The 19,967-nt window shown below is 38.9% G+C and overlaps 2 protein-coding genes across 2 annotated transcripts in view; one reads left to right on the forward strand and one right to left on the reverse strand.

Moving 5' to 3' along the window:
• LOC110445777 (inhibitor of growth protein 1-like) lies at positions 1–5,010 on the forward strand. The gene is made up of 4 exons (XM_021490557.1): positions 1–278; positions 2,100–2,303; positions 3,110–3,312; positions 3,527–5,010. The coding sequence occupies exons 1-4, from the start codon at positions 137–139 to the stop codon at positions 3,815–3,817; spliced, it is 840 nt and encodes a 279-aa protein (XP_021346232.1). The 5' UTR covers positions 1–136; the 3' UTR covers positions 3,818–5,010.
• A 10,409-nt stretch (positions 5,011–15,419) lies between these two features.
• LOC110445778 (linear gramicidin synthase subunit D-like) overlaps positions 15,420–19,967 on the reverse strand; it is a 37,016-nt gene continuing 32,468 nt past the window's right edge. The window contains exons 22-25 of the mRNA XM_021490558.1: positions 19,779–19,919; positions 18,948–19,040; positions 18,078–18,236; positions 15,420–15,699 (exon numbers count right to left, since the gene is read on the reverse strand). Of these exons, the coding sequence (XP_021346233.1) occupies positions 15,556–15,699; positions 18,078–18,236; positions 18,948–19,040; positions 19,779–19,919 (537 nt within the window). The 3' untranslated portion in view covers positions 15,420–15,555. The remainder of the gene's footprint in view (positions 15,700–18,077; positions 18,237–18,947; positions 19,041–19,778; positions 19,920–19,967) is intronic.

Here is a 19,967-nt window from a genome sequence, read left to right on the forward strand (position 1 = left end):
CTAGGTCATCTATGTCACAAGGAGGCTTGCTTTCAAGACTCGGAGGGAAAACATGTAAACTAATCAAACATCCAGAAGTGCTAATACCGTACCTAGGGTACCGAACTTTTGACGATTTGAAGCTGAACACAGGAGGATGTCAATGTTGAATCAAGCTGCGGTGGAGGCTTTGTGCTCCGCTACATATCTGGAGAACTATTTTGACACTATGGAAAATTTGCCGGACGATTTACAGAAAATCGTTACTCAGCTTCGCGAACTGGATATTCAATGTCGAGGTTCGTATGCAATATTGTTATTTCTATACTTAAAAGACCATGTCAAAAAGGGAGACTGTAATTTGCGAATAGGGAGGTCCCTATCGCCGATGACAGCGAACTTCGTGTTGTCAGGATCAAGTACATGGCTTGCTAATGTGAATGTCCGATTTTCCACCTGTTCGAGATTCCTTTTGTTTTGAATAACAATGTCTATGAGACGAATGTATGTTTTCTACGTTATGTTTGAGGAACTGTCGATTTATCAATTGTTTTTAAACGAATGCAGTCTTATAAGATAAGGGATTGTGTGAACATTGTTGGAAACATTCGTCGTCTGACGCTCAACCAATAACACAACCACTTCCGGTTTATATCTATTTTTAGCTAACACGTGTAAATAAAAGCACATGGTATCTGTATATTACTGGAAGACCTCAAATTTGAGTATAAATTCCAGGGTTGGAGGAGTGCGCTTATAGTTTATATTGTTTCAGTTTGTAGTGCTGTCTTGAAGCTTTTAAGTTTTTGCATTTTGACGAGGTCTTCTGGTAGGTTATTCCACTCTGTTGTTGAATGTTTCAATCTGTCTGTATTACAATGGAAATGTCGGTAATTTTCACTATTTTTTGATCTGGTACGGGTGTTTGATGGAGTCAATATGTGATCTACAGGTATGGCCACTAGCCCCTTCACGATCTTATAAAAAAGGGCAAGCCGATGGTCTCGCCTGCGATCCTTTAGTGGTGTTAATTGTAGGGTGTCCATCATTTCACACTGCTGTCCCTTCTATAGTTTGATGTTATAAATCGAGCAGCGCGGCGTTGTACCTTTTCCAGCGAGTGGATGTTGTTTTGCTGGTAAGGGTCCCATATCGTGCAGCTCCAGGACGGATCTCACCAATGATTTGTATGCGGTCAGTTTCAGTGACACTGGGCAGGTTTCGTCTTAGGAATCCGAGAGTGGAATTTGCCTTGTTGGTTGTGTTACGGATATGGGAGTCCCACTTCATGGAGTTGTGAATGGTTACGCCCAAGTATGGATTTTCTTCTACTTTGAGTAATTTGGCCCAACAGTTGGTAGTTGTAGGCACTAGGCGACTTGGATCTTGATGTTCTCAGGATATAACATTTCGACGCGTTGAAAAGATATACCCCATTTCGTTACCCATTCTTCCAAGGACTTGAGGTCATTTTGGAAGTCCAGGTGGTCTTGGAGGCATACATTTCTTTTAGCGCGGTATGACTTACTTGAAATGGAGATGGCGCCCAACAAAGTATACCCACAGGAGGTGGTATAGGGTCTTTGGGGTCGAAGACTAAAATAGCAGAAGAAGAAAACTCTGTGTTAGAACATTAATAATTCATATTTCTTTTAGAGACTGAAATGTTCAATTTATGATAGCATGAGTTTCCAATCGTTTTGAGGTTATTTCTGATTACGGGCTATGAGCTTACAGTGAGGGAAAATGGAGCTATTATATGGGATGGATAGTTAATAGCCTGTTCAACAGTGACAGCTCTCCTTTTATAGCCCACTCAATCATGCACTTGTGACGGTAGCAGACTATCAAAGATTATAAAAAGTAATTTATATTACTATTCAGTATTGTAACAGGAAAGAGAGTGCCTAGTGAACATGTGCTTCAACTTGGGATCAAACTCACTTCCCTCAGCTTCCCAGTGCACTGCTCTGCTGGTTGAGCTAAAGGGAAATTCTCTCTAGCTTGAAGCTAAAAGGTGACCATATTTCTGTTTACAGTTCAAATCTGTCACACTTTCTTTTAGTGATTAATTTTCATTTTATGATAAAATCCTACTTGTGCAACTTTTAATATTTCAGATATTCTCCAGGACATTGACAACCACCAGGAAGTGTATGGTAAGGAACCAGAGGGGCCAACTAAGAAGAAAGCTCTCCTGGCCATACAGAGGGCACTCATCAAGTGTCAGGAGATTGGGGATGAAAAGCTTCACTTGATGGCCATGATTATAGAACATATCGATAACAGGGGGAGACAACTAGAGCAAGACAGAGAAAATTTAGGTATTTCTTTCTTACAGCTGTTACGTAATTGCATTAAAGGATTGCTCAAGGCTAGTTTCTCACTGCTTGAGACATTTCAGTAGGTTAGGGCTAAATTCACTGACACTAAATCTCATCTATTGACACTAATTAGTTCTTAGTTGAAACTTAATATGATACCTCTCTAGTACAATAATACATTAATTGTATGCCCATACTAGAGAGGTATCATATTAAGTTTCAACTAACTTGGCATGGAGCACCTTGGCATGGGAGTAGGGGATAAGGGCAAAAACATTTTATAGGCCATTTGCCTATAAAATCTGAGAAGTCAAATATGTTTTTTAAACAAAATTGATACAATTGATATCATGATGGTTTATTTTCTGGATTGTTTCAAAAATGAGAAAGAAATAGTTACATATAAACATTTGTATCCTGTCCTATGACTGGCTTAGTCATTTTGACTAAATCTTTTTTCCACTAGACCAGTTTTAAACAAATGTCATTCAATTGCTCCCATCTTCTACCACTGCCTTCACCAAGTACTGCTATTTCAATCACTATGGTCATTGAAATATCTGAGATGACAACCAAGGTCTTAAGCAAGCAGAAACATTTCATCTTAAGTCTTTCTGTCGAGTACTAATAACAAAAGAAGCAAATGATCTCTACAGGCCCGATGGGTACTTGGTACATTTCACAGTATAACTAATAACCTTTGTAATATTTTGTTGCTTTGTTAGATCCAGGTGTGCAAGTTCGGTATTTGAGCTTTGTTACACTTTAAGATGAACAATAATGTAACTTGATCATACTTTTGTCAGATCCTATGTTTGGGAAAGAAACAGAAAAAGAAGAAAAGGTAACAATGTCAGCAACAACAACAACAACATCATCCAACGCAACGACAACAACATCATCTAAACCCATTATCCAACACACAGATCCAAAACCTGAAAAAGTAGCGGTGAAACGACAGCGACGACAGAAAACAAATGACACTGTCATTAAAGAAGAGGAAAAGAAGGTACTAACTCACATTGATATAAAAAATAGAAAAGATGGAGCATCAACATGATTCTGTAGTTTATAAATTTACGATTTACATGTTTCGACTTTCTGGGTTAGGCATCATCAGAACCATATTGATTAAGTTGGATAATGGCTCTCTTCTGTGAATTTTGAAAATTGTCACCTTATTTTTAGAGTTTTATGTTAACAATGTTAAATTTATCTTATAGCAAGAAGAAAAGGAGAAAGTGCCTAAGAAAAAGAAGAAACGCAAGACAAAGAAAGAGAAAGATCAGGCCCCAACATCACCCATTGAGCCTCCGATTGATCCAGATGAGCCAACATATTGTCTGTGTGATCAGGTGTCATATGGAGAGATGATCGGTTGTGACAATGATGCATGTGTCATCGAGTGGTTCCATTTTAACTGTGTCAATCTTGTCAACAAACCCAAGGGCAAGTGGTACTGTCCGAACTGTCGCGAAAATACCAGCAAGGTCATGAAAAAGTTTGACAAGTGATCAGCTCAGTTTTTTTAGTTTTTTTTCAGTATGGTTAATTATGTTCTCACTTTTTTATGGTCTTTTTCCAGCTGATTTGATAGAAAACAGGGTGTGTGTGGCTATGTACTGTCTGTCACATCCAATTAACACCTTAAGTGCTCAGCATTTCTGTGCAAAGCAATGAAAAATATGTTTTTGGGATCTCAGCTAGTTTAAGTCACAGTACCAACTTCAAGTCAAATTGGCCAGAGATGTGGACTTTTGTGCCATTACGACGAAACATAATAAGTAGAAGCTGACATGGTTATTTCTACATTACTTTCATCGTGTGACTGAAATATCTTGTTTCTGCAATGTTACTGCATACAGTATAATTTGCATAAAAATATTGACACAATAGAAATAATTACAGTTTGATATTAAATATTATGGGTTATGCTAAGATATGTTTAGCTATCCAACCAAACTGATCTAGCACTAAAAGTGTCATAATAAAGGGGTTGATATATTTTCTTTGACAAGTTTTGTTATAAAAGGGTTGTTTTATTAGACTTGTTGAATAGTGTCTTTATCAGGGGTGATATAACAGGTCTAGACAATAAGGGTAACCCGATAGTCTGAGACTAGTAAAATATACAGATTGAATAGTGGTTCTAAAAACTCCTTGTCCTTGTTTTATATTTTCATGGGAAAATTGTTATGACAAAAATCAGAACCCCTTAAAAAAAATCCCCATTCAGTGTGTATGATATATACCTGTTACCTGTTGATGAGGTCTTTCAGTTTAAGCTTGTGATTCTTTGACCTATCACTTGTTTTCTGTCCAGTTCTAATAGAGATATGAAGGGGGTATGCATGTCTACTATGAAGGTTGACATGTTCCTCAGGTGCTCTTACTTCTATGTATTTTCCTTTCCATACACATACCACAATATTTGTCTCTCTGTTTATTAATGGTTGTTTCTACAAATAAATGTTTCTCCTACTGCAATAATAAATTGGAGTTAGTGTTTAACAAAGAAAGTATAAAGTGCTTTGCAAGTCCATCTTAGATCTTCATACCGATGGCCTGGTACGTATACATATAAATGTATGTATATTCAGGCTACCAATGCGAACGATTAATATACATCTAGGGATTGAACAGAGGTTACTTTAACAATCATTCCCATATAAACACCAAATGGCTACATCTGTATGAATGTTGAAAAAAACTGTTCAGTATATAAATAAACGATTTGAATTGATATTTATTTGTGATAGTAATATGAGTACATTAATTTCATAATATTTTTATATTAAAAAAAATCTGTTTAATCAAATCAAATGGCATTTCTTGAACAGACTAATGTTGCCTCTTATGAGCCTGTAACTCTATGTGGATCACAATCCACCTGACCAGTCTATGTGGATCATTAACTGACCAAAGTCAATGTAGATTGTCCAAACAGAAAAACACCCAAAGTCAATGTAGATTGTCCAAACAGATTAAAATCTGTAGATTGCTGTCCAACAGACCTATGTGGACTGTGTCCAACAGACCAAATTCTATGTTGATTGTCCAAACAGATTAAAATCTGTGTAGATTGCTGTCCAACATACCAAAGTCAATGTAGATTGGCCAAACAGATTAAAATCTGTAGATTGCTGTCCAACAGACCTATGTGGACTGTGTCCAACAGACCAAAGCCTATGTGGACTGTTGTCCAACAGGACAAAGTCTATGTGGACTGTGTCCAACAGACCAAAGCCTATGTGGATTGGCCAAACAGATTAAAATCTGTAGATTTCTGTCCAACAGACCAAAGTCCATGTAGACTGCTGTCCAACAGACCAAAGTCTATGTAGACTGCTGTCCAACAGACCAAAGTCTATGTGGACCGTTGTCCAACAGAACAAAGTCTATGTGGACTGTGTCCAACAGACCAAAGTCTATGTGGACTGTTGTCCAACAGACCAAAGTCTATGTGGATTGTCCAAACAGATTAAAATCTGTAGATTGCTGTCCAACAGACCAAAGTCTATGTAGATTGCTGTCCAACAGACCAAAGTCTATGTGGACCGTTGTCCAACAGAACAAAGTCTATGTGGACTGTGTCCAACAGACCAAATTCTATGTGGACTGTTGTCCAACAGACCAAAGTCTATGTGGACTGTTGTCCAACAGACCAAAGTCTATGTGGATTGTCCAAACAGATTAAAATCTGTGTAGATTGCTGTCCAACGGACCAAAGTCTATGTGGATTGCCCAAACAGAATAAAATCTGTGTAGATTGCTGTCCAACATACCAAAGTCTATGTAGACTGCTGTCCAACAGACCAAAGTCTACGTAGATTGCTGTCCAACAGACCAAAATCTATGTGGACTGTTGTCCAACAGACCAAAGTCTATGTGGACAGCAATCTTCACAGATTTTAATCTGTTTATGTTTGACAGCAATCTAAATAGACTTTGGTCTGCTGGACAGCAGTCTACACAGATTTTATTCTGTTTGGGCAATCCACATAGCCTTTGGTCCGTTGGACAACAGTCTACATAGGCTTTGGTCTGTTGGATAGCAACCTACACAGATTTTGATCTGTTTGAACAATCCACATAGTGGACAGCAATCTACGTAGACTTTGGTCTGGTGGACAGCAGTCTACACAGACTTTGGTCTGTTGAACAACAGTCCACATACACTTTGGTCTGCTGTACAGCAACCTACACACATTTTAATCTGTTTGGACAATCCACATAGACTGTGGTCTGTTGGACAACACTCTACATAGACTTTGCTCTGTTGGACAGCAGCCTACATAGACTTCGGGCTGTTGGACAACAGTCCGCATAGACTTTGGTCTTTCGGACAGCAATCTGCATAGACTTTGTTCTGTTTGACAGCAACCTACACAGGTCTGTTGGACAGCCGTCTACATAGACTTTCGTCTGTTGGACAGCAGCCTACACAGATTTTAATCCGTTTGAACAATCCACAGAGACTTTGGTCTGTTTGAACAATCCACATAGACCTTTGTCTGTTGGACAACAGCCCACATAGACTTTGGGCTGTTGGACAGCAATGTACATAGACTTTGGTGTGTTGGACAACAGTCTACATAGAATTTGGTCTTTTGGACCACAGTCTACATAGCCTTTGGTATGTTGGACTTTGGTCTGTTGTCCAACAGACGAAAGTCTATGTAGACCGCTGTCCAACATACCTATGCAGATTGTTGTCCAACATATGTAGATTGCTGTACAACATACAAAAGTCTATGTAGATCGCTGTCCAACAGACCCAAGCGTATGTAGATTGCTGTGCAACAGACCAAAGACTATGTGGATTGATGATCAACAAACCAAAGTCTGTATATTGCTGTCCAACAGCCCAAAGTCTATGTGGGCTGTTGTCCAACAGAACAAAATCTATGTAGATTGCTGCCCAACAGACCAAAGTTTATGTCGATTGCTGTCCAACACACCAAAGTCTATGTATATTGCTGTCCATCAGAACGAAGTCTATGTAGACTACTGTCCAACAGACCAAGACTGTTGTAGAACAGACCAAAGTCTGTTGGACAGCAATATACAGACTTTGGTTTGTTGATCATCAATCCACATAGTCTTTGGTCTGTTTGTCAACAGTCTACATAGGCTTTGGTCTGATGGACAGCAGTCTACACAGACTTTGGTTTGTTGGACATCAGTCTAAATAGACTTCGGTCTGATGGACAGCAATATACAGACTTTGGTTTGTTGGACATCAGTCTAAATAGACTTCGGTCTGTTGGACAGCCATCTACATAGACTTTTGTCTGCTTCCCAGCACACTACCCAGATTTTAATCTGTTCGGACAATCCACATAGACCTTTGTCTGTTGGACAACACTCTACATAGACTTTGTCTGTTGGACAACAATTCACATAGACTTTGGTTTGTTTGACAGCAGTCTACATAGAATTTGGTCTTTTGGACAACAGTATACATAGACTTTGGTGTGTTGGACAACAGTCTACATACACTTTGGTCTGCTGTACAGCAACCTACACATATTTTAATCTGTTTGTACAATCCACATAGACCTTTGTCTGTTGGACAGCAACTTACACAGATTTTAATCTGTTCGGACAATCCACATAGACCTTTGTCTGTTGGACAACAATCTGCATAGGTATGTTGGACAGCAATCTACACAGACTTTAATCTGTTTGGACAATCCACATAGACTGTGGTCTGTTGGACAACCGTCTTGGTCTGTTGGGCAGCAGTCTACATAGTCTTTGGTTTTTTGGACACCAATCTACATAGACTTGGGTCTGTTGGATAACAGTCCACATAGACTTTGATCTGCTGGACAACAGTCCACCTAGACTTTGGTCTGTGGGACAGCAATCTACAGATTTTTATCTGTTTGGACAATCCACATAGACCTTTGTCTGTTGGACAACAATTCACATAGACTTTGTTCTATTGGACAACAGTCTACATAGGCTTTGGTCTGTTGGACTGTTTTTCAACAGACCAAAGTCCAACATACCAAAGACTATGTAGATTGCTGTACAACATACCAAAGTCAATGTAGATTGCTGTCCCACTGACCAAAGTCTATGTGCACTGTTGTCCAACATACCAAATTCAATGTAGATTGCTGTTCAACAGACCACAGTCTATGTAGATTGGTGTCCAAAAAACCAAAGACTATGCAGATTGTTGTCGAACATATGTAGATTGCTGTACAACAGACCAAAGTCCAACATACCAAAGACTATGTAGAATGATGTCCAACAGACCAACGTCTATGTAGACTGCTGTGCAACATACCAAATTCTATGTAGATTGCTGCCCAACAGACCAAAATCCATGTGGACTGTTGTCAAACATACCAAAGTCTTTGGTCTGTTTGTCAACAGTCTACATAGGCTTTGGTCTGTTGGATAGCAACCTACACAGACTTTAATCTGTTTGGACAATCCACATAGACGTTGGTCTGTTGGACAACGGTCTACATAGCCTTTGGTCCGTTGGACAACAGTCTACATACACTTTGGTCTGCTGTACAGCAACCTACACAGGTCTGTTGGACAGCGATCTACATAGACTTTGCTCTTTTGGACAACAGTCTACATACACTTTGGTCTGCTGTACAGCAACCTACACAAATTTTAATCTGTTTGTACAATCCACATAGACTTGGGTCTGTTGGATAACAGTCCACATAGAATTTGGTCTTTTGGACCACAGTCTACATAGCCTTTGGTATGTTGGACAACAGTGCACATAGACTTTGGTCGGTTGGACACAGTCCACATAGACTTTGTTCTGTTTGACAGCAACCTACACACATTTTAATCTGTTTGAACAATCCACAGAGACTTTGGTCTGTTGTCCAACAGACCATGTGTAGATTGCTGTTCAACAGACCAAAGTCCAACATACCAAATTCAATGTAGATTGCTGTTCAACAGACCACAGTCTATGTAGATTGCTGTCCAACAGACCAAAGTCTATGCAGATTGTTGTCCAACATATGTAGATTGCTGTCCAACAGACCAAAGTCTATGTAGACTGCTGTCCAACAGACCAAGGTCTATGTAGANGTAGATTGCTGTCCAACAGAACAAAGTCTATGCAGATTGCTGTCCAAAAGACCAAAGTCTATGTAGACTGTTGTCCAACAGACCGAAGTCTATGTAGACTGCTGTCCAACAAACCAAAGTCTATGTAGATTGCTGTCCAACAAACCAAAGTCTATGCAGATTGCTGTCCAACAGACCAAAGTCTATTTAGACTGTTTTTCAACAGACCAAAGTCTATGTAGACTGCTGTCCAACAGACCAAAGTCTGTATATTGCTGTCCAACAGAACAAAGTCTATGTAGACTGCTGTTCAACAGACCAAAGTATATGTAGACTGCTGTCCAACAGACCAAAGTCTATGTAGACTGCTGTTCAACAGACCAAAGTATATGTAGACTGCTGTCCAACAGACCAAAGTCTGTATATTGCTGTCCAACAGACCAAAGTCTATGTAGACCGCTGTCCAACAGACCAAAGTCTATGTAGACTGCTGTCTAACAGACCAAAGTCTATGTAGATTGCTGTCCAACCGACCAAAGTCTATGTAGATTGCTGTCAAACATACCACAGTCTATGTAGATTGCTGTACAACAGACCAAAGTCTATGTAGATTGCTGTAAAACATACCAAAGTCTATGTAGATTGCTGTCTAACAAACCAAAGTCTATGCAGATTGCTGTCCAAAAGACCAAAGTCTATGTAGACTGTTGTTCAACAGATCAAAGTCTATGTAGACTGTTGTCCAACAGACCGAAGTCTATGTAGACTGCTGTCCAACAAACCAAACTCTATGTAGATTGCTGTCCAACAAACCAAAGCCTATGCAGATTGCTGTCCAACAGACCAAAGTCTATTTAGCCTGTTTTTCAACAGACCAAAGTCTATGTAGACTGCTGCCCAACAGACCAAAGTCTATGTAGACTGCTGTTCAACAGACCAAAGTATATGTAGACTGCTGTCCAACAGACCAAAGCCTATGTAGACTGTTGTTCAACAGATCAAAGTCTATGTAGACTGTTGTCCAACAGACCGAAGTCTATTTAGACTGCTGTCCAACGAACCAAAGTCTATGTAGACTGCTGTCCAACAAACCAAAGTCTATGCAGATTGATGTCCAACAGACCAAAGTCTATTTAGACTGCTTTTCAACAGACCAAAGTCTATGTAGACTGCTGCCCAACAGACCAAAGTCTATGTAGACTGCTGTCTAACAGACCAAAGTCTATGTAGATTGCTGTCTAAAAGACCAAAGTCTATGTAAAATGTTGTCCAACAGACCAAAGTCTATGTAGATTGCGGTCCAACAAACCAAAGTCTATGCAGATTGATGTCCAACAGACCAAAGTCTATTTAGACTGTTTTTCAACAGACCAAAGTCTATGTAGACTGCTGTTCAACAGACCAAAGTCTATGTAGACTGCTGCCCAACAGACCAAAGTCTATGTAGACTGCTGTTCAACAGACCAAAGTCTATGTAGACTGTTGTTCAACAGATCAAAGTCTATGTAGACTGTTGTCCAACAGACCGAAGTCTATTTAGACTGCTGTCCAACGAACCAAAGTCTATGTAGACTGCTGTCCAACGAACCAAAGTCTATGTAGATTGCTGTCCAACATACCAAAGTCTATGTAGACTGCTGTCCATCAGACCAAAGTCTATGTAGACTGCTGTCCATCAGTCCAAAGTCTATGGACTGCTGTCCAACATACCAAAGTCTATGTAGATTGCTGTCCAACAGACCAAAGTCTATGTAGATTGCTGTCAAACATACCAAAGTCTATGTAGATTGCTGTCCAACAGACCAAAGTCTATGTAGATTGCTGTCTAACAGACCAAAGTCTATGTAAACTGTTGTCCAACAGACCAAAGTCTATGTAGACTGCTGTCCAACAGACCAAAGTCTGTATATTGCTGTCCAACAGACCAAAGTCTATGTAGACTGCTGTTCAACAGACCAAAGTCTATGTAGACTGTTGTCCAACAGACCAAAGTCTATGTAGACTGTTGTCCAACAGACCAAAGTCTGTGTAGACTGCTGTCCAACAGACCAAAGTCTATGATGACTGCTGTTCAACAGATCAAAGTCTATGTAGATTGCTGTCCAACAGACCAAAGTCTATGTAGACTGTTGTTCAACAGATCAAAGTCTATGTAGACTGTTGTCCAACAGACATAAGTCTATGTAGATTGCTGTCCATCAGACCAAAGTCATGTAGTTTACATGGATCATTGTTTAGAAGACTGAATACTTTGGATTGCCATTACCAAATCTATGACATCTATGAACTGCCACCCAGCAGAGTGAAGTCCAGTTTGATAACATACATACGTTATACATTACTTGTTATCATGTAGCTTTAGACAGACCCTTACCTTTCCATTAATGTAGTTATTTATTTACATTTCATTTTTTTAGCTCACCTGGTCCAAAGGACCGGTGAGCTTATGCCATGGCGCGGCATCCAGGCCTGAGGGGCGGGGCCCAATAGGGAAACATAGCAAATTATTCTTTAAAATCCTTCTTCTGTAGGAATAAACGGATTTGGTCCATATTTGGTGTGGAGCATTCTTGGGTAGCCAATTTTGTATAATATTGAATCCTTCTTCGACCATAGGGGTTGGGCTCTGTTTGAAGTTTGTTCTCGCTATATTTCAAGTACTGGATCGATCTTTCTGATTTTTTTATGTACTTACAGCATTTACCATGGAGTGTATACCTTTACTTCATACCAATTATTCAGGTGAGTGATACAGGCCCTCAGGGCCTCTTGTGTTTTATTTTTAAACTAGGTTCATTTTGTGTTTGTTATTTGTTACAGCATACATTTTATGATGAAATACTGCCATTTACTGGGCTGTCATGGTCAGTTGCGTTGGTTTCATTCAGGTATCTTACTAGTGCTGAGTTGAAATAAAACCAACCATGCATTTTGTGTATAACAGGATTTATTGTCGTACTGACATGTTGGAAGCAGTCTGTGTGTCTTCTCATGCAGATATTTGTAAGTAGGATTAGGCCAAAGGAAAAAATATGTATGTTTCAGATATCCTGACTGAAAAAGTAGGGTAGATCTGGAGATTTTTCGGGGGCAAATTTGAGATATTACAAAAGTTACCGAACAAAATTATTCAGACCAATTGATTTATTGATTTTAAATGTTTTGGGTCACTTAACAATGGTATGGGATTTAATTTTGGTTTTGATACCTGCCTATAAAAAAGAAAAATGTTGCAAAGAGGCTGTTTTTTCGATGGTTATGAATGGATGTTTAAGTGCATCCGTCCGAGAGAGATAAAATTGTTAGGGTCGGAGGTAAAAACTAAGTGTCGGTCAGGGTACCTAAAACATACATAGGTAAAAACTGGCTTCGGTCAGGGAACCTAAAACATACATACTTTTTTGGCCTTACTTCTGATGTATGATGATTGTTGATGGAATAAATTTTCATAGATACATACTTTCAGAGTTTACGTTTTGTTTCCAGTAATTTACTTATACACATGCTGTATAGCTAAATTAGATGATACATTTATGGATTATGTACAGATGAAGTTGTAAATGTCCTAGCCAATCAAAGGCCCCGGTTGGCCATCTGGAACTTTAAAATTAACAAGAGGCCCAAATGGCCTGTATCGTTCATCTGAAGCAGTCATAGCAAAAATCATGTTGGGCCTAATATATCAAATTAGATTTAGATAAAGCTATAGGATAAAGTAAGTAATGGTCATTTTCATTCACAAATTTTGTTGGGCTCCATCTAAGGAAACTACTTGTTAAATATCATGACTCCATGCCTTTCACTTCTTCAAAAGAAGTTTGTGACCCTGAATGTAGGTTGAGGTAATTTTCAATAGCAAACTTTGTCTGGCTCCATCTGTGAAAGTCATTTGAAATGTTTGAAATATTTGACGTCTGTGACCTTGAAAGTAGGCTGAGGTCATTTTCATTCACAAACATTGTCGGGCTCAATCCAAAAAAGTGACCAGCCAAATAATATGATTCTATGCATTTCAATTATTCAGAAGAAGTCATTTGATAAGTTCCACATATTTGACCCCTGTGACCTTGAAAGTGGTTCTAGGTAATTTTCATTTGCAAGCTCAATCCCTAGAAGCTACCAGACAAATATTAAGATTCTTCAGAAAAGTTGTTTTAAGTATTTGACACTTTTGACCCCTGTGACCTTGAAAGAAGGTCAAGGTCATTTTTGTTCTCAAACTTTGTTGGGCTCTTACCAACAAATCTATCACCAAAATATCATGACTGTAGGCCTGTTCATTCTTTAGAAGAAGTCATTCAAAGGAAATGTTGATGAACGACCACGCCGGATGGACACCAACGGACGGACCGACGACAGACGCCATGGCATGGCATAAGCTCACTAGCTCTTCGGGCAGGTGAGCTAAAAATCAGCATGAAAAGTAACAAACTTGGTTGAAACCTCATAAGGAACACTTCTACTAAGTCTTAAGAAGAAGTCAAGAATATCTCAGTCAATGAGAGGACAGGGTGACCATCTTGGATTTTTTGATCAGCACTAAAAGTAAGAGCACTTGTTCAGAACCTCATAAGGAACATTTGTACAAACAAAAAAGTGAATTGCTATCAAAAATTTCTCATCTTAGGAAATCAGAGGCTGGGATCGGCCATCTTGTATTCTCGGATTGGCAGTAACTCTGCCAGTTACTGTCTGATTGAGACCATTTGCGAATCTGTTCGAGATCTTATTGATATTAAGCAGCATAATAAAATTCATGGAAATCCATTCACATTTACTCAAGTTATTGCGCTCACAAGCTCAAGTCCCATTGGCTCCAAAAGTAATTAAAATTTCAAAGTCCCATAACTCTGCCAGTTACTGTAGGATAGGGACTATTTTTGAACTCGTCTGAGATCTTATTGATATAAAGCAGCATAGCATAATTTATTGAAATTCCTTTCACTTTTACTCAAGTTATCGTGCTCACAAGATAAAAGATAATACACAGCGCACCACACAGGGTGCATGACAACAGACAAAGACGGATCGCACTAGGTCACCACGACCTATGGTACAAAGAGGTTAAAGTGTTGCAGTTTGACAAATTGAAAGTGTGGTACATGTCAATTCTAATGGAAGAAAAATTCTATAATTTAACCGTGATGGAATTTCTGAAATGTCTGACTTGGAATGCTTATGAAGTCTTAATGATATATATCATATATCATTGTTGTAAATAAGGAAGCATTATTGATGACATCAAATCGTAACTGTGAAATATCTGAAGATGAAAATGAAAGCACTCAGGTTTTACACCTCTGTGTTCTTAGTTTTAGCTTTTTCTATAATAGATACATGCAGTATTTATAATTTATACAGAAACAATAATTTGTTAATAGATTATTGTGTTTACGTACAGAACTTCAACATTATATTACACAAGTGCCACAAGATATGTAATACTTTAGTCCTTTGGTTATATCAGATCAACTCGTCAACAAATAACTGCTTTCATTATAATATTTACTGTGTAAAATACAAACTTTAAGAGAGATCCCATAAATATGATTTAGAGGTCCCTCTTGATTATGTAAGTAAATTGATCCTGAGGAGATCCAAGAGGTTATAGATTTTCTCTCTCACTCCATTGTTATAAACACTTGTGCTACTACATATGTGACTGATGTTAACTCTCTCACTCCATTGATATAAACACCTGATATACTACATATGTGACTCATGTTAACTCTCTCACTCCATTGTTATAAACACCTGATATACTACATATCTGAATCATGTTAACTCTCTCACTCCATTGATATAAACACTTGTGCTACTACATGTGTGACTAATGTTAACTCTCTCACTCCATTGATATAAACACTTGAGTTACTATATATGTTACTTACATACTAAGTAAGTGCATTCTTTGATTATAAGTTTATAATTTCAGGATCTTGATATGGAAGTCTCCTAAATACAGGTTTCAAAAAGTTTTTAAAACATTTTGTATATAAGTTAAGCTTCAATAACATACAAAGAATTCTGTTTTTGAATACTTAAACAAAATCCTTATTTAAATCCTAAACACTTGGTTCCATTTTGTACCTTAAATTTCCACTGCACTGTTGAGAAAATACCCTTAATGCAAAATCACAAATGTTCAAACACAACTATCACCACCGACACTGACTGAATTTCGGTCCATGTGTGGTCACACTGGAGCCTCGCGGGGCTCAATCAAGATCTCATTGATCCCCACATGTGGTGGCTGTGTGACAGCATACAGAACAGCACGCGCCACATCCTCCGCATCCAGGATGCGACACAACTGGCTGCCATCATAGGCTTCCTTAGCCTGAAACAAAGGAAGACATTTGCACAATTCTTTCTGTGAATATGAAAGCAATAACAAATGAGCTTTAAGTGAATGCCTTTAGTCTCTATGCGAATGAGTTCACCAATTTTGTGTAGAATAATTGAACATATACATGATTGAGTGGGTTTAAACAAGAATATTGACATAACTTTGGCCAACATGTACAGTACACTTAGTGGAAGGTCAACAGCACACTTATTGGGAGGTCAACAGTACACTTAGTGGAGGTCAACAGTACACTTAGTGGGAGGTCAACACCATGCTTAGTGAGTGGGAGGTCAAAATTACACTTAGAGGGAGGTCAACAGTACACTTAGTGGAGGTCAACAGTACACTTAGTGGGAGGTCAACACCATGCTTAGTGGGAGGTCAAAATTACACTTAGTGGGTCATCAGAACACATAGTGGGAAGTCAAAGTTACACTTAGAGGGAGGTCAACAGTACGCTTAGTGGGAGGTCAACAGAACACTTATTGGGAGGTCAAAAGTACACTTAGTGGGAGATCAGCATTACACTTAGTGGGAGGTCAACATTATACAATTGTTTCATGGCTATTTGGCAAAAAGTCAAAACTATCATCCCGAGGTAGGGGGAAGCCCTGTGGAACAGTTCCACAGGGCTTCCCCCTACCTCGGGATGATAGTTTTGACTGTTTGCCAAATAGCCATGAAACAATTGTTTTATTACCAAATAAATATTAGTATCAATGCTGCATGCAATGTTGCCATTGCTTCAACACTGAGTCGGGGTCACCGAAACGCTTGAACGGGGCTCTCGAGGGGGATTTCTGCGCATCGAATTCGCGCCGGGTAACAGTTCGCTCTGACCGGGAAAACAGTTTTGACTGTTTCACCCCTACAGCCAAAATTGGACAAAGGGCCAGAAACAGTCAAAAATGACTAAATATAATTTATATAGACTATTTGGTAATAATACACTTTGTGAGAGATCACAAAAATATACCTAGTTGGAGGTCAGCAGTACACTGAGTGGGAGGTCAACAGTACACCTAGCAAGAGGTCAAAAGTACACTTAGTGGGAGGTCAACAGTACACTTAGTGGGAGGTCAACAGTACACTTAGTGGGAGATCACAAAAGTATACCTAGTGGAAGGTCAGCAGTACACTGAGTGGGTGTTCAACAGTACACTTAGCAAGAGGTCAACAGTACACTAAGTGGGAGGTCAACAGTACACTTAGTAAGAGGTCAACTGTACAATTAGTTAAACCTCAAACAGTACATTAAGTGAGAGATCAGCACTTCACTGAGTGGGATATCAATAGTTCACTTTTTGGGAGATACACAGTACATTTAGTGGGATATACACAGTACACTTAGTAAGAGGTCAATAGTACACTTATTGGGAGATCAACAGTACACTTAGTGGGAGATCAACAGTACACTCAGTGGGAGATCAACAGTACACTTAGTGGGAGATCAACAGTACACTTAGTGGGATATCATCAGTACATTCAGTGGGAGGTCAACAGTACACTTAGTAGGATATCAACAGTACACTCAGTGGGAGGTCAACAGTACACTTAGTGGGAGGTCAACAGTACACCCAGTGGGAGGTCCACAGTACACTTAGTAGGACATCATCAGTACACTTAGTAGGATATCAACAGTGCATTTAGTAGGATATCAACAGTACACCCAGTGGGAGGTCAACCGTACACTTAGTAGGACATCATCAGTACACTTAGTAGGATATCAACAGTCCATTTAGTAGGATATCACCAGTACACTTAGTAGGATACCAACAGTACACTTAGTAGGATATCAACAGTACGCTTAGTAGGATATCAACAGTACATTTAGTAGGATATCAACAGTACACCCAGTGGGAGGTCAACCGTACACTTAGTAGGACATCATCAGTACACTTAGTAGGATATCAACAGTACATTTAGTAGGATATCACCATTACACTTAGTAGGATATGAACAGTACACTTAGTAGGATATCACCAGTACACTTAGTAGGATATGAACAGTACACTCAGTGGGAGGTCCACAGTACACTTAGTAGGATATGAACAGTACACTTAGTAGGAGGTCCACAGTACACTTAGTAGGATATCAACAGTACATTTAGTAGGATATCACCAGTACACTTAGTAGGATATGAACAGTACACTTAGTAGGATATCACCAGTACACTTAGTAGGATATCAACAGTACACTTAGTAGGATATCAACAGTACATTTAGTAGGATATCAACAGTACACTCAGTGGGAGGTCCACAGTACACTTAGTAAGAGATCAACAGTACACTTATTGGGAGGTTAACATTATGTTCCATAGTAAGTTCATTTGGAAGTCAGTATTTAAACAAGAAACTAAAGACAGGTACCTCTGGGTCAGTGTTGTGTACCAGGAGTTCTGTAGCGACATCACCAGGCTGTATACAGGTCACACGCAACCCTGACTTACACACTTCCTGTCGCAGGGCCTGGGACAACCCCTCTACATAGAACTTTGTTCCTGAGTACACAGCAAGACCAGGAAATCCCTGAAACAGTGAACAGCTATTTATTGTACATGAGTATGTGATTGGGAATCCCTGAAAGAAAAAGGCTATTTACAGCAAACAGATATCTAGCAAGGGAAATCATGAATGAGACAGTGTCTATTTATAGTTTGTATCCTAAATAATCTCCAACACCTATAAAACATAGGAGTAATTACCACCAAGTTTGTTTAAATGAATGACCTCAATCATAACCCGCTTTCAAGGTCACTGTGGTCAAATATATGAAAATATTTAAACAACCTAGTAGCATGTTAGGATGATAGGCTATCAAGTTTGTTCAAATGAATGACATGATCCACTTTCAAGGTCACATGGGTCAAAAGTGTGAAAATATTTTAACAACCTCTTTCAATGACCAAAAGTCTAAGAGTGAGGATATCTGGCCAGTAGCATGTTAAGAATAATGGGCTGCAAAGTTTGTATAAATGAATGACCTTGAACAAATGTCAAGGTCACAGGGGTCAAATGTAAATGTGTTGATATCTTTTAACAACCCCGACTCAATAACAAAAGTCTCGGGTAGATATCTTTGGCCTGTAGCTTAATTGGGCTCATTTTTATGTAATTAACTTTGGTCCACTTTAAATGTTATTGGTGTGAGACTAATACCAGGTGCGCGATCCAGGCCCAGTGGACCTCTTGTTTAGATGTAGGCTCAAATGTTTAATCAGTGCTGTAATGAGTACACACCTTTTTCCCGGCATCTGAGGACATGTTGACAATGTGTCCCGACTTGCGCTCCAACATCCCGTCCAGGACAGCCCCGATGCCATTAGTTAAACCCTGTGTATACAGCAATAATATACCAAGATCAGAACTATACAGTAGCACTTAATGGATACATGTTGATACTTTATACTAGGACATTACTGTCACAGTTTAACTTCCGCCTTTTCCCGACCGTTGTAATGAGGGCGAACTTACCACAACAACGAAAATAAGTACATGACATAATGATATATTTTAAGGACGAAATTAACACTGAGAGAAAATGGATTCTACCAGTGAAGGGCGAACAATTTGACTAAGGAAAAGTTTCCAGTATACAGTAATAATAAGGTAACTAAATACATTCTAGCAATACAGAGTACGATTCAAAAAACAGTAATTAATAACACATTACTGGTAATATGCAATACCACAAAGGATTGTAGGTCTATATCAGCTAGTTCTCTCCTACAGAGTAACACTATGTAGGATATATACTTCAGATGTATCAATGCAATCATTGTTAAGGACATGTTCCCTAAGAGGAAATGTCTTTCCTATGTGGTTTTACACTTGGAATTATTTTGTAAATAAAAGTTTCAAAATCACCCAGTATGGTCAACTTTGACTCGTATAAGATCTATATTTATTCACATTCTCTCTATGCTGATATATCTGCAGATATTTAGTCATTCTAGATCAAGGTTAACTAACATACAATGTATATAGATACTAGATATAGATAGGTATTTGGCATGTAGTAACAGTCCACAGAATACTTAAATACATTGAATTATTCCACTGCCGACTGACCTTGATATTGACATCTATCTGTCTATCCCACTCGTCCTCGTGAAGGTTCTTCATCATGGTGTAGTACATGGTGCCGGCATTATTGACCAGGATGTCGACTGGACCAAGGATGGACTCTGTTTGACTGACTAACTGTTTCACCTGTATATAAAACATCAAAACACTGAAAAATAACCAGTGATATGATAA

The sequence above is a fragment of the Mizuhopecten yessoensis genome, unplaced genomic scaffold (assembly GCF_002113885.1).
Source record: "Mizuhopecten yessoensis strain PY_sf001 unplaced genomic scaffold, ASM211388v2 scaffold2369, whole genome shotgun sequence".
Classification (NCBI taxonomy): domain Eukaryota; kingdom Metazoa; phylum Mollusca; class Bivalvia; order Pectinida; family Pectinidae; genus Mizuhopecten; species Mizuhopecten yessoensis.

Bases quoted from the DNA above. Each gene is read 5' to 3' on its own strand.
- LOC110445777 (XM_021490557.1), top strand. From the start codon at position 137: ATGTCAATGTTGAATCAAGCTGCGGTGGAGGCTTTGTGCTCCGCTACA. The intron at 279-2,099 runs GTTCGTATGCAA...TTAATATTTCAG, and splicing joins ACTGGATATTCAATGTCGAG to ATATTCTCCAGGACATTGAC. The intron at 3,313-3,526 runs GTACTAACTCAC...TTTATCTTATAG, and splicing joins TTAAAGAAGAGGAAAAGAAG to CAAGAAGAAAAGGAGAAAGT.